This window comes from Myripristis murdjan, chromosome 8, assembly GCF_902150065.1.
Source record: "Myripristis murdjan chromosome 8, fMyrMur1.1, whole genome shotgun sequence".
Lineage (NCBI taxonomy): Eukaryota > Metazoa > Chordata > Actinopteri > Holocentriformes > Holocentridae > Myripristis > Myripristis murdjan.
In genome coordinates, this window is record NC_043987.1 from 33,346,571 (window position 1) to 33,359,892 (window position 13,322).

Genomic DNA, 13,322 nt, shown 5'->3' on the forward strand with positions numbered 1-13,322 from the left:
TAAGAACATTTGTGTTATGTCTTTGAAAATAAACCTTTAACTGAAGAGAACCATTGAAGCATTTGTGGCTGCTCCTCCAATATTTTTCTCTCCTGCAGAAAAGGTTTTTATTATCTCCAGGTTATTATGTCAAGGTTCTCATTACACTTACTCTTAAATTGTCTGTAGATCCAACCAACAACAGAACCTAAAGTTTCTTTGAGCTATTTTTAATCAAAGATTATTTACTATTTACTAATGTATGTATTTATTCTTTCATTCTTTCATTCATTACTCTCATTTATAAATTTGATTTTGTCATAGCTGCATCAGTTTTGTCCACCAGCTCTCCAGCACCTGGAGCCAACAGACCGTGTTCAACTGAATATGTAAATATAAAGATGTTACAATGTGATGGTAACAACAGACCAGAGAACTAAAACCCTCAGCAAAGTTGTGAGAAGTCACCAAACAAAATCTGAGAGGTGCCTGAGAATGTAAATAGTTATAAGATATTTACATTTTCAGTGCCTTTCCTTTCCTGGCATGAGCAGGCTTCACAGCTGGGGTGTGTGATGCACCGTTGCTCAGTGTCATGTTTCACTTCTGTATTTCGGGAGCTTTTTTGGGACCTGGGTGTTACTCGGTGCTTCCGCTTGCTGCCTGCCCTGATCGCTCTTCCCTGTCCTGCTCTAACATCTGTGCAACACATCCTGCTCCATCTCCACCTGACTTTAAGCACCAGCCAGTGTACAAGTACAACTCTGCCATCTAGCCAAAGTCCAGGGCTATTACACCTAGGGTTGAGACAGTAGAGCTGCTAAGTTGCCTAAAATCAAAAGGTATGTATAACTTCTCCTGAGATCCTTCATTAGGATTTTGAAAATGTACATGACCTGAAAACCAATCTCTGCTGTGTTCCAGCGCCACGGGTGATCTCTCCAAACATCACACTCTACTCTGTCTGGGAAGGCCAGTTTGGGAGCTCACCAGTCACACTCATCTGCACCCTGAGTGGCTTCTTTCCAGACCAGCTTACTGTGCAATGGCAACTGGGAAACGATACTGTCACTGCTTCACCAGTCGAAAACAAGCTGCAAAGTGTGGATGGAGGGGAGCAAACCTTCAGTCTGACCAGTCAGATTAAACTTGATATGATGGAGTGGGCAAAAGGCTCAGATGTCACATGCAAGTCCCAACACGCCAAAAATGAATTCAAAAGATCCATCAATATTTGTTCAAGTAAGTGTGGGAAAATCTGTCTGATGGCACAACAAGAAAATTGCTAGATCATTACTCAAGACATGTATTCATACTTTAATTGCTATTCTTGGTTTGGGAGTATTTTGGAAATCAAACGGACCACTGATTAGTCTATGATTTTTGAAAGACTGAAATTCACTATCAGTTATATCAGTGTTTATTACTCCCTAAACAAATGATGCAATGCACTATAGTGATATATAAAGAGAGAGAGAGAGATAGGCTATATTCCTATTAAACCACTAAAATAAATCACATTCAGATACAGTCTGCTAGTTTTAGACATTAACATGTTTTGTCCAAACTTGTTTCTGACAGTTCATTCGTCCTCACCTCCCTCCATTCATCTGGAGATCCCGAGATTCAAGACAGTGATAGCAGAGTCTGTGGTCACTGCCACATGTTTGGTCCATACTGACTTGGATGCCAAAGTGACCTGGCTGCTAAATGATCAAGTCCTTTCCAATAAACCAACGAAACAAGACAGAAACACAACTCATATCATCAGTAATCTGACGGTTCCCTCAGCTGACTGGAAAAACCTCAATAAAGTCCAATGTAGAGCTGAACATCGCTGCTTCACACTCACTGAAAACACCATCATTCTTACAGGTAAGAAAACTATCCAAAATAAAAATCAGCTGATATGTGAGAGCTGAAAACCTGAAAACACTGACAGTCTGAAAGTCACCACCTCTATGTTTTGTGCAGGGCCTGCAGCTGCAGCTCCATCAGTGCTGATCAGGAGACCTCTGTCAGATTTGCTCAAGAGAAACAGTGCTGTGCTGGAGTGTGACGTCACACAACTCTCCTCCAGTGACCTCTACATCACATTTCAGGCCAATGGCACTGACATCTCTGGGAAACAGTATGTTGAATTTCATAAAGCCCCAGGCCCCCACTCAGTCACAAAAAGTTTCCCTGTCCCTTCAAATTACCAAAAAAAAGACACAACATTCACCTGCAAAGTGAACCAAGGTTTCTCCAAGCAATGGGAGTCAAACTCCACTGGAAATATTTTTGGTGGGTAGACATTGATATTTTTCTTCCCCTCAAGCTTATAATCTGTTGCCATCTGTTCCCTCCTCAACAATCTCTTTGAACTCAAATGAGCTATTTTTGTTGTTTTTTATTTGATAGGTGACCCATCAGTGGAGCTCCTTTTAGCCCCAAGTGAAGAGTCGGGACCACAGAAACTCTTGTGTTCTGGACGGGGCTTCAACCCTCAAATCAAATGGCTTTCTGGGTCTCAGCACAGACCCGCAGCCTCTCAGGACATCAAGATGGGTGCAGATGGACGTGTGGAAGTAACCAGTCATCTCCTTGTCACTAAAACAGAGTGGAAATCAGGGGAGGACATCACTTGTGAAGTGTCTGACCAGTCTGGAGGCAGTACAGTCAAGAAGAGCATCAGCCTTTGTTCAGGTAGATTGAAAACTAAATGTATAAATGACCAAATACAATTAAAAACTAACAGAACTGACACCATGTAGTACACACAAAATATGGAATAGATCAATTTGACAACACCTGTAAACCTTCCATTGACAATATGAGGACATATTTTACGAGTAATCTTTCCCGCAGAAAGAGCTGGTAGCTGAAATTTGAACCCCTGCATGCTTAAAGTTTTTGTTTCGTTTGTTTGTTTCTTCTTTCTTTGTGGTCAGAACACCAACCAGTGTGAAAACCCTTTTGTAATTGCTCTCTATAATAATCTTATTAATATACCCAAAAATAATGAGCATTTTTGAGGGGCTGCGGGTGCTCAAAAACTCCCCAAACTTTGCACGTGTCAAAAGTGGTTAAAATTTGCATTATTTATGGGTCTTGTGCTTGTGCAAAGCAAAATGGCTCCATAATGCCCCCTAGGAAATTTCTAGGATGCAAGCCTTGCATAACGTTTCACCTCCATGCACAAAATACAGGCACATGTAACATCCCGACACTTGAACAACATCTTACAGGTGGCATGAACAAAATCCAGCAGAAAGTTCACGATTTTGATGAAAATTTGCAAGTTTTTGGAAGGTTTAACTTTTCCAGATGTTGTATTTTAACAACGTCCTCCTGTAGATTTGACCTGAGCAACCTCAGATTTGGTGTGTGACATCTAAAGACCTTTGAGACGTTATATTGTGAAGCTTTTGAGTTTTCGTCAAACAACAGGACCGTGGCAGCATGGCGAATTTTGATGTTTTGTCATGAAACAAGAAATTATAACTAAAATATACATCCTCCATTCTGTCACAAATTTCACATGCTGGATAAGAGTGCAGGCCTGAACACATCTACACACCCATCTTGAGTCATAGTCATAGCACCACCTACTGACAACAGGAAGTCAGCCTCATGTGACACATCTCATCGGATTTGCATGAAATTTACATGGTGTGGTCTATAGATAATATACAGAAACATAAAATATAATTAGTGGCTGTTCTCTAATGCCACATAGTTGGCACAGGTCGTGATATTTAACTGCTTTGTGCAATGTCCAATATGCATGAAAACCCTTTAAACAAATCAGATTCAGATACAGTCTGCTAGTTTTAGATGTTAACATGTTTTGGCCAAACTTGTTTCTTACAGTTCATTCATCCTCGCCTCCCTCCATTCATCTGGAGATCCCCAGCTTCAAGACAGTCATGATGGCAGGGTCTGTGGTCACTGCCACATGTTTGATCCATACTGACTTGGATGCCAACGTGACCTGGCTGCTCAATGATCACGTCCTTTCCAATCCTCGAGTCAATCAGGACAGAAACACAACTCATATCATCAGTAATCTGACGGTTCCCTCAGCTGACTGGAAAAACCTCAATAAAGTCCAATGTAAAGCTGAACATCGCTGCTTCACACTCGCTGAAAACACCATCATTCTTACAGGTAAGAAAACTATCCAAAATAAAAATCAGCTGATATGTGAGAGCTGAAGACCTGAAAACACTGACAGTCTGAAAGTCACCACCTCTATGTTTTGTGCAGGGCCTGCAGCTGCAGCTCCATCAGTGCTGATCAGGAGATCTCTGTCAGATTTGCTCAAGAGAAACAGTGCTGTGCTGGAGTGTGACGTCACACAACTGTCCTCCAGTGACCTCTACATCACATTTCAGGCCAATGGCACTGACATCTCTGGGAAACTGTATGTTGAATTTCATAAAGCCCCAGGCCCCCACTCAGTCACAAAAAGTTTCCCTGTCCCTTCAAATTACCAAAAAAAAGACACAACATTCAACTGCAAAGTGAACCAAGGTTTCTCCAAGCAATGGGAGTCAAACTCCACTGGAAATATTTTTGGTGGGTAGACATTGATATTTTTCTTCCCCTCAAGTTGTTTTTCATTTGTTGGTATCAGTTCTCTCCACAACAATCTCTTTCAACTACAAATGAGCTATTTTTGTTGTTTTCTGTTTGATATTTAGGTGACCCATCAGTGGAGCTCCTTTTAGCCCCAAGTGAAGAGTCGGGACCACAGAAACTCTTGTGTTCTGGACGGGGCTTCAACCCTCAAATCAAATGGCTTTCTGGGTCTCAGCACAGACCTGCAGCCTCTCAGGACATCAGGATGGGTGCAGATGGATGTGTGGAAGTAACCAGTCATCTCCTTGTCACTAAAACAGAGTGGAAATCAGGGGAGGACATCACTTGTGAAGTGTCTGACCAGTCTGGAGGCAGTACAGTCAAGAAGAACATCAGCCTTTGTTCAGGTAAATTGAAAACTAAATGTATAAGTGACCAAATATAATTAAAAACGAATAGGCTAGAACTGGCATCATGTAGTTTTTCTATAGTTTCTATGTTCCTTGTTTATATTGTTTATATTGCTTGTTTGATATTTATTGTCTGTTTTTTTTTTTTTTTTTACTGATGCTGCATATTTTTGCTATCCACTTTACTGCTGTAATGCTGGAAATTCCCCCACTGTCGAACTAATAAAGGAATATCTTATCTTATCTCTCTTACACACAAAATATGGAACAGATCAATCTGACAACATTTTTAACCTTCCATTGAGAAAATGAGGCCATATTTTATGAGTAATCCTTCCCTTAAATAGAGCTGGTAGCTAATATTGGCATCTCGGTACGCTTCAAGTGATTTTTTTTTTTCTCTTGTTTTCCTCTGTTTTCTCTTTTTGTGAACCGTACAGGGAAAATCTTCAGTCATCTTCTTTGTTTTTCAGTGACTCCAGCATCATCTCAGACAGTTGGTGTGTATGTTCAGGGCCCACCTCTCCAGCAGCTGCAGAAAAATGATCATGTGACCATCACCTGTCTTCTGGTTGGTGCAAATCTTGAAGACTTCTCCATTACTTGGAAAGTAGGTGATGCAGAGGTGTTGGACAATGTGGCCAAAGGACCACTACTCCGTCACAGCAATGGGACTGCAACTTTGCAGAGCTCCCTGAATGTATCATCACAGGTCTGGAATTCATATACACAAGTGTCTTGTAAGGCTAAGCACCGATGTTTCGACCAGGGCTACGAGGACCATACAAGCAAAAGCAGAGGTAGCATCACACATGACATTCCTGCAGCTGATTGTTTCACTTTTTGGTTTTCTGCCAAGTTTAATATGACATGACAAGACTGCAGCAATGATGATGATTGATGATGACTGAAACAAAAAAGTCAAAATACAAACCCTTGTTAACTGTTAACTTCTTCTGTGTTTCCTCAGATCTAAATCAACCAACTGTGAAGCTGATACAGCCAAGTGACGCTGAACTGTCAGAGTCAAACACCACCACACTTGTCTGTCTCGTCTCTGGGTTCTCCCCACCTAACATCATGGTGTACTGGGAGAAGGATGGCCACAAGCTGTCATCATCTCACTACACCAACAGCCCTGCTTGGAAAGACCCAGGGAGCAGCACTTATTCCCTGAGCAGCTCACTGAACACATCCCCAACAGAGCAGGACCAGAAACCCACTTATTCTTGTGTTGTCATACACGAGTCATCTGAAAAGCCACTGAGGAGCACCATAGAGGAAGTGTTTGGTAAGCAGGGAGCCAATATAATGTAGAAACACAGCTCTGTTGTGTCCATCACATCCAAGAGTGTCTAATCTTTTTCATGTTCCAAGATTACTGAATAGTAATTATGGTTGTCTGTCTCGCTCCAAAACATTTCTTGCAAGAATTTTTTTTGCTGTCTTTCTGCATTTTGTTAAATCACAACACAATAATTACTGCAAGTGTTACAGATAACTCTTCAAGCTGTTTTGCCATTACATTAATGTAAAATTCATGGAGAAAGATATCATCAGTACTGATCCATAACATGTATATGACTATATTCCCAGCTTCGGTGAGCCTCTCCCGACCTTCAGCCACCTTGCTGCAAGGCTCTGGTGAGCTTGTGTGCCTGGTGACTGATTTCAGCCCTGCATCCATCAACATCACCTGGCTTCTCGATGGCACCACTAAGCTGTGGGACTACAACACCAGTGAGGCCCACAGAGGCCCAAAAGGGAAATTCAGCATCCAAAGCCGACTTCGTGTGTCCCCAGTCAACTGGCAACGTGGGGCAGTCTACACCTGCAGGGTGACACATTCAAACACCACCTTAGCCCTGAATATCACCAAACCAGGTGCCAGTTTGTCTATCATATCTTTGATACAGATAATGGCATCTTCCCTCTTGGTTTGTGGTGCAGTATTTTCTGTGTTGGTAATTAACAGATGTAATATCAATCCCTGTTATAGAGGTCCTGGATGAAGGCATGTTCTTTTATGACATCGTACATGATGTTGTCACTGAGGACTTGAGCCAGGGCAGCTGGTATATGGCTGTCACCTTCCTCCTCCTGTTGTTAATCTCCCTCATCTATAGCATGTTGGTGACCCTCATTAAGGTGAGAAGAATGAGGTGTGAATGTCTAAGGTGGTTTTGCAGAACTTTGTGTCACTGTAATGCTTCCTGTAATTGAGTAGCTGCATGCAGTCAGTAGTGTTGTCATTATCCACTCACCCTCATGGAAATTAAATGCTGAGGTGAGGTTTCTGTGTCAGTGTAACATGCAGCCAGTTAGCCAGTGCTGCTCCACAGGACTCTTCTCTACAACTGTAGAGGAGAAAGAGTTGGCAGCTACTGCACGAGTGCAGAAAGTCCAGGACTTAATGAGGTAAATACTGGACCAACACTGGACTCATCTGGATTCTCAACACATGAATGATGCTCTTTGTTGTAATTTTATCATTTCTGTATTTTTGGAAGACTAAAGAAACAGTCTTCACTACCACATTTTTTTTCTTGCTAACTTGGTGCATCATATCGACATACACACTTTACCGGCATTTCAATCTGACATGATGGTGAGGGCATAAAGACATTTCATTTTTTTAAAGTGTTGTAAGATAACTGACCAATTTTCCCATCTTTTTCTTTTCAGATTAAATGATCATGACGTCTGGAAAGATCCCATCTCATGACCTGAATGTGAAGTGGACGTTTCATTTTCTGTTTTATATGGTTTGTTTGTACTGTCATCATTTCCCTGCAGGATGCTCAGTTCTGTATTTGGTGAGGCATGTTCATGTTGCTAATCTGTTCTTACAGGTTGGAAAAATAAAACTTCAGATGTTGAGAGCAAAGTCTGTCATACTTTCTCCTCTTTGAGCACCTTGACACTAGCAATTACACAAGCTTCAATTTATTTATTTATTTTGGTGATTAATATAAAACTAGAAAAACGCATTTTCTAGAGAAACTGCGTGGGCAAGTTGGAAGCAGCGAGATATTTGGAGTTGAAAACAAAACAGCAGCAATAAACAGCCTTTCCCACCATCTCTATAACCCCCTGGCTTTACGCTGCACATGATGTCCTTTAATATATGAAGGACGAAAAATGACAAAACAATAAAGAAATATATAAATACACATACAAATATACAAATGCATAAATAATTAAATTAATAAATATTTCTACATGTATTTATTTAATTATTTCTGTATTTATTGATGCATTTATTTATTTATTTGTGTATTTATGCATTTATGTATGTATGTATTTATTTATTTCTACATTTATTTATTTATTTCTACATTTATTTATTCATTTGTGTATTTATATATTTTATTATATAAATTTATAATATTATAATATTATTTAGTTATATTTTTATGTATTTCTACATTTATTCATTTAATTATTCCTTCATTTATTTCTACATTTATTTATTTATTCCTACATTTATTTCTGTATTTCTGCATTTCCACATTTATTTATTTCTGTATTTCTGTGTATTAAAAAAAAATAATAAAAATATTTTTTAAAAATGTAAAAATAAATATATAAATACACAAATGAATTAATGAATGCAGAAATAAATAAATATATAAATAAATAAATGTAGAAATAAATACATACATACATACATAAATGTATAAATATACAAATAAATAAATAAATGCATGAAATAAATAAATAAATAAATAAATGTAGAAATATTTATTAATTTAATTATTTATGCATTTATATATTTATATGTGTATTTACTTATTTATGTATTGTTTTATCACTTTTCGTCCTTCATATTAATAACCCCAGTGTCAGATTTACACCCAGCGGCTAGTAAACGGGAATTTAAGCCAGGCTCTAAAAGTTGATATACTTTTCATTCTAACACTGGAAATATGTCATTTTCATCAGTTTTACAAAAATTTCAGGTGACAACGTAGCTATGTAGATTACCAAAATGTGATAAGATTATCCAAATAACGTCTATTTGGAAATTTTATCCGATGTTTTCGGAGAAGCCAAACAACTCTCAAGCTAGCCGCAGTATATGATAGAAACGTTTCCGTTTTTTTCCAAAATAAAAGCTTTCTCTCCTGACACAAGCGCTGACATGTGAGAATGCTCCCTCTTGTGGCAGAAATGGGTATCAACTCCCGTGCCAGAAGCAATACACACATTATAAATTTAAACTGTGAAAAATATAATGAAAAAAGTATAAAATGATACGAAAAAGTTGAAAAGAAAAAACAAATGAAAGGGACGCTTAACACTTTCCAGTTTGTAGGGAGTTTCTAGTTGAAATTGTTTAAAAGAAAAAAAAGAAAGAAAGAAGAAAAAAGAAAAACACTGAATTATGAGAAATCTGTACCATTCATTCCATGGGGGAAAAATTTGTAGAAAAAAGTTGAATAACTCAAAAATTGAAATACAAGCAAATATCACACCATTAAGCTGTTTTTCTGTTTGTTTGTTTGTTTGTTTGTTTTGTTTTGTTTTGTTTTGTTTTGTTTTTTGTTTTTTGTTTTTTGTTTTTTTTCTTAAGTTTTAACAACAATTTTAGCTTAAAGTATGAAGGAGCAGATATGGTCTCACAGATTGGCTGTATTACTGATTGTGTCCACAAGAGGGAGACATAGCTGTGCATTCAGCAGCAGTGAATTGTTAGTTCCCATGTGAAAGGCTCGTGATGTGCAGTATTGTGCTCTGCTAGGTATGCAGCTGGTCACAGGTCTGGGATCATGACCATCATTATTGTTACCTGTCACTCTATCAGCACCAATACTTATCATCATCATCATCATCATCATCATCATCATCCACGTGGTCATTGTGATGATCAGTATTTTCAGTTTTATCTTAATTTAATAAATAAAACTAGAAAAATGAAGTTTCTAGAGAAACTGCGTGGGCAAGCTGGAAGCAGCGAGATAATTGGAGTCAACGCTGTTGAAAACAAGCTTAAAGCAGCTGGAAATCACAATTAAGCTTTGCTGTTACAGCAGGATATTTTATCCCTTCTAAATTATCCCAAGCGACATGGGAGTCAAAGTAAGACTTAATGTTTCTTGATGTTCAGTTTTATTCCAACAACAGGCCAAACACAGTGTGACTTCCACGGGTTGCTCTGTGACTCTGGCATCACGGTGCTCTTCTGTACCGCTGTACAGCTTCGAGATGCGGGATTGTTTGGAGCGACTCCACGTAACGTGAGAGAAGCCAAACACATCCACTGTGACTGTGGCGAGTTATCTACAGCCTCAGCCGGAGGCTGCCAGGCTCAGCTTTGCCTCCCTGTTGCTCCCCATTTCATTACTGCTGCATTCCCAGCAGGATACCAGGCGATTCAAACGCACATGAGCTCTGCGGCTCCCTACACGGCTCAGCCAAAGTTAGCTTAGCTGCCATATTTACAAGGATAACAACATTTATAAGTCACACTGAACATTCACAGCAGCAATAAACAGCCAACTTTCCCACCATCTCTATAACCCCCAGGCTTTACGCTGCACATGATGTCCTTTAATAACCCCAGTTTCAGATTTACACCAAGCGGCTAGTAAACGGGACTTTAAACCAGGCTCTAAAAGCTGATATACTTTTCATTCTAACACTGTAAGTATGTCACTATAATCAGTTTTAAACATTTTTCAGGTGACAACGTAGCCATGTAGATTACCAAAATGTGATAAGTTTATCCAAATAACGTCTGTTTGGAAATTTGCTCCGATGTTTTCGGAGAAGCCAAACAACTCTCAAGCTAGCCGTAGTATAAGGTAGGAACGTTTCCGGTTGATTCCAAAATAAAAGCTTTCCCTCCTGAAACAAGCGCTAGCGTATGAGAATGCTCCCTCTTGTGGCAGAAATGGGTAACAACTCCCGTGCCGGAATCAATGCACTCAAACTTAAACTGTAAAAAATATAATTAAAATATAATTTAAAAAAGTATGAAATGATATGAAAAAGTTGAAAAGAAAAAAAAATGCAACGGATGCTTAAAACTTTCCAGTTTGTAGTGAGTTTCTATCTGAAAACAAACAAACAAACAAAAAAATAAATAAAAATAAAAATAAAATGAAAAACACTGAATTATGAGGAATCCGTACCATTCATTACATTGGGGAAAAATGTAAAAAAAAAAAAAAAGTTGAATAACTCAAAAATTGAAATACAAGCAAATATCACACCATTAAGCTTTATTTTTTATTTTTTATTTTTTTAAGTTTTAACAAAAATTTTTAGCTCAAAGTATGAAGGAGCAGATATGTGCCAAAAAAACGTGGAGAATAATAATAAAGACTGTGTATAACATGAGTGTGCAAGCCTCCAGTTTGCCCACTAATAAAACATGATTTTCTCCAGAGGAACGTATGTTGTTTTACTGTATGAGCATCAGGTGTGGTCTCACGGATTGGCTGTATTACTGATTTTGTCCACAAGAGGGAGACATAGCTGTGCAATCAGCAGCAGTGATTTGTTAGTTCCCATGTGAAAGGCTCGTGATGTGCAGTATTGTGCTCTGCTATGTATGCAGCTGGTCACAGGTCTGGGATCATGACCATCATTAGTGTTACCTGTCACTCTATCAGCGCCATCATACTCATCATCATCATCATCCACATGGTCATTGTGATTTTCAGTATTTTCAGTTTTATTTTAATTTAATTAAAAAAGAAACTGATCAGGGAAACGCATCACTTCCACACAATTTGAGGAAAAAATATGTTATGTGATGTCATGGTGCAAAGATGGAGTTAAAAATAATTAAATTATATAAGACATTGAAATTAAAACAGTTAAAACAAAACTTAAATTAATACTAATAGTTAAAAGCAGATTAATCTTACAAGACATAAATGTTTAGTTTCCTTTCTTATTACATTAAATGTTATTGATACTTTTATTGATTTCCATATCATGACGATTCAATATCATTCAAATTCTGATTTGTCTAGTTGTATGATCTGGTTACTTCTTGGACCAGTATACACACACACACACACACACACACACACACACACACACACACACACACACACACACGCACACACACACACACGCATATAAATTTCCGTCTTCCTGGTTATGTTCATGTTGGTCATCTATTCTCAGAGTTTGAAAAAATCAAACTTCATATTTTGAGAACAAAGTCTGTCACACTTTCCCCTCATTGAATACCATGAAACTAGTAATTACGCAAACTTACATGTTTTGTTTTTTTTTTTAAGTGTGTGTTTGTGTGTGTGTGTGTGTGTGTGTGTGTGTGTGTGTGTGTGTGTGATTAATATAAAACATTGTTTTCTCTAGGAGAACACATGGTGTGTTACTGTGTTAGAATCAGCTGTAGGCTCACAGCTTTGCTGCACTACTGACTGTGACCACAAGAGGGAGACATAGTAGCTCTGACCTGTCCATCTTCTGAATAACAGCCACAGCCGATGGGACTGTCCGAGGTTTTAGATTCAGCTTCTGACTCGTCTGTCAGTCTGAATGCCAACTAATGGGAACATACACTCAGTGGCCACTTTATCAGGTCCACCTGTACAATCTAATGCAGTTCAATGCAACAGCTCTGCCATAAATTCTACCTTTTAAGAAAGTTAATAATGCTCAGTTTTTGTTGACATTGTGGAGAATGTGTCAGTTTAATTCTGTGTTTCTTATTGAGTTCTTATTATTGAGTCCTCTTTGGGCTCTGTGGGCACTAGTCGTCAGACAAGTGCGGACTAGAAAGACCGATGCACCTGAACTGATGAATCCCCTTTGATAAGAGGCGAAACGTCTTCCTAAGACAAATACAAGTCCAGTTGCCTACGATTCAATTTTGCCCAAAGAGAACGATGACCTGGATGAATGAGAATATCCATAGACATATTGAGTTTGTCGTTTTCCAAAATCTTGTTCTGGACTGTATTATATTTTGAGGCGTTTCAAATTTTTGGTCCTCCCCATTTATATACATGCGGGGGACAGAATATTAGAAACACTTCTCAATAAAATGCAGTCCAGAACAACAGCACCACTAACTATGAGCTAAAGGCCAAACATAGAAATGAATAAACATCTCTATTACTGTGACAAAAAGAAAACATGAGCATTACAGGCATCATAATAGTAAATTTTATGGCAGAACAGTTGAATTGGATTGTATTGGATTGTGAAGGTGGACCTAAAAAAGTGGCCATGTAAAGCAACAATTATATAGCTAGTGTGTATCATAACGAATATTAGGAGTTAGGAATTAACCTTGAATCAAATATCGGATGCTTGAGGTACAACAACCCATCCTCCTTTTATGTGATGTGAGAGTTGTGCTGTATGCAAAGCTGACTTCCT

At 38.5% G+C, this 13,322-nt stretch overlaps 1 protein-coding gene across 1 annotated transcript; it reads left to right on the top strand.

Annotated features, from left to right (window-relative positions):
- The first annotated feature begins 380 nt into the window (after window positions 1-380).
- LOC115363708 (uncharacterized) lies at window positions 381-7,656 on the top strand. Its single transcript, XM_030057981.1, has 13 exons — window positions 381-396; window positions 904-1,221; window positions 1,561-1,854; window positions 1,954-2,265; window positions 2,383-2,667; window positions 3,835-4,131; window positions 4,231-4,542; window positions 4,668-4,952; window positions 5,429-5,755; window positions 5,926-6,246; window positions 6,552-6,839; window positions 6,955-7,103; window positions 7,641-7,656. The coding sequence occupies exons 1-13, from the start codon at window positions 381-383 to the stop codon at window positions 7,647-7,649; spliced, it is 3,213 nt and encodes a 1,070-aa protein (XP_029913841.1). The 3' UTR covers window positions 7,650-7,656.
- The last annotated feature ends 5,666 nt before the right edge of the window (window positions 7,657-13,322 follow it).

Excerpts from the sequence above, each read along its gene's own strand:
- LOC115363708 (XM_030057981.1), top strand. Across the intron at positions 2,668-3,834 it reads GAGCATCAGCCTTTGTTCAG|TTCATTCATCCTCGCCTCCC; the intron begins GTAGATTGAAAA and ends TGTTTCTTACAG. Across the intron at positions 4,132-4,230 it reads AAACACCATCATTCTTACAG|GGCCTGCAGCTGCAGCTCCA; the intron begins GTAAGAAAACTA and ends TGTTTTGTGCAG.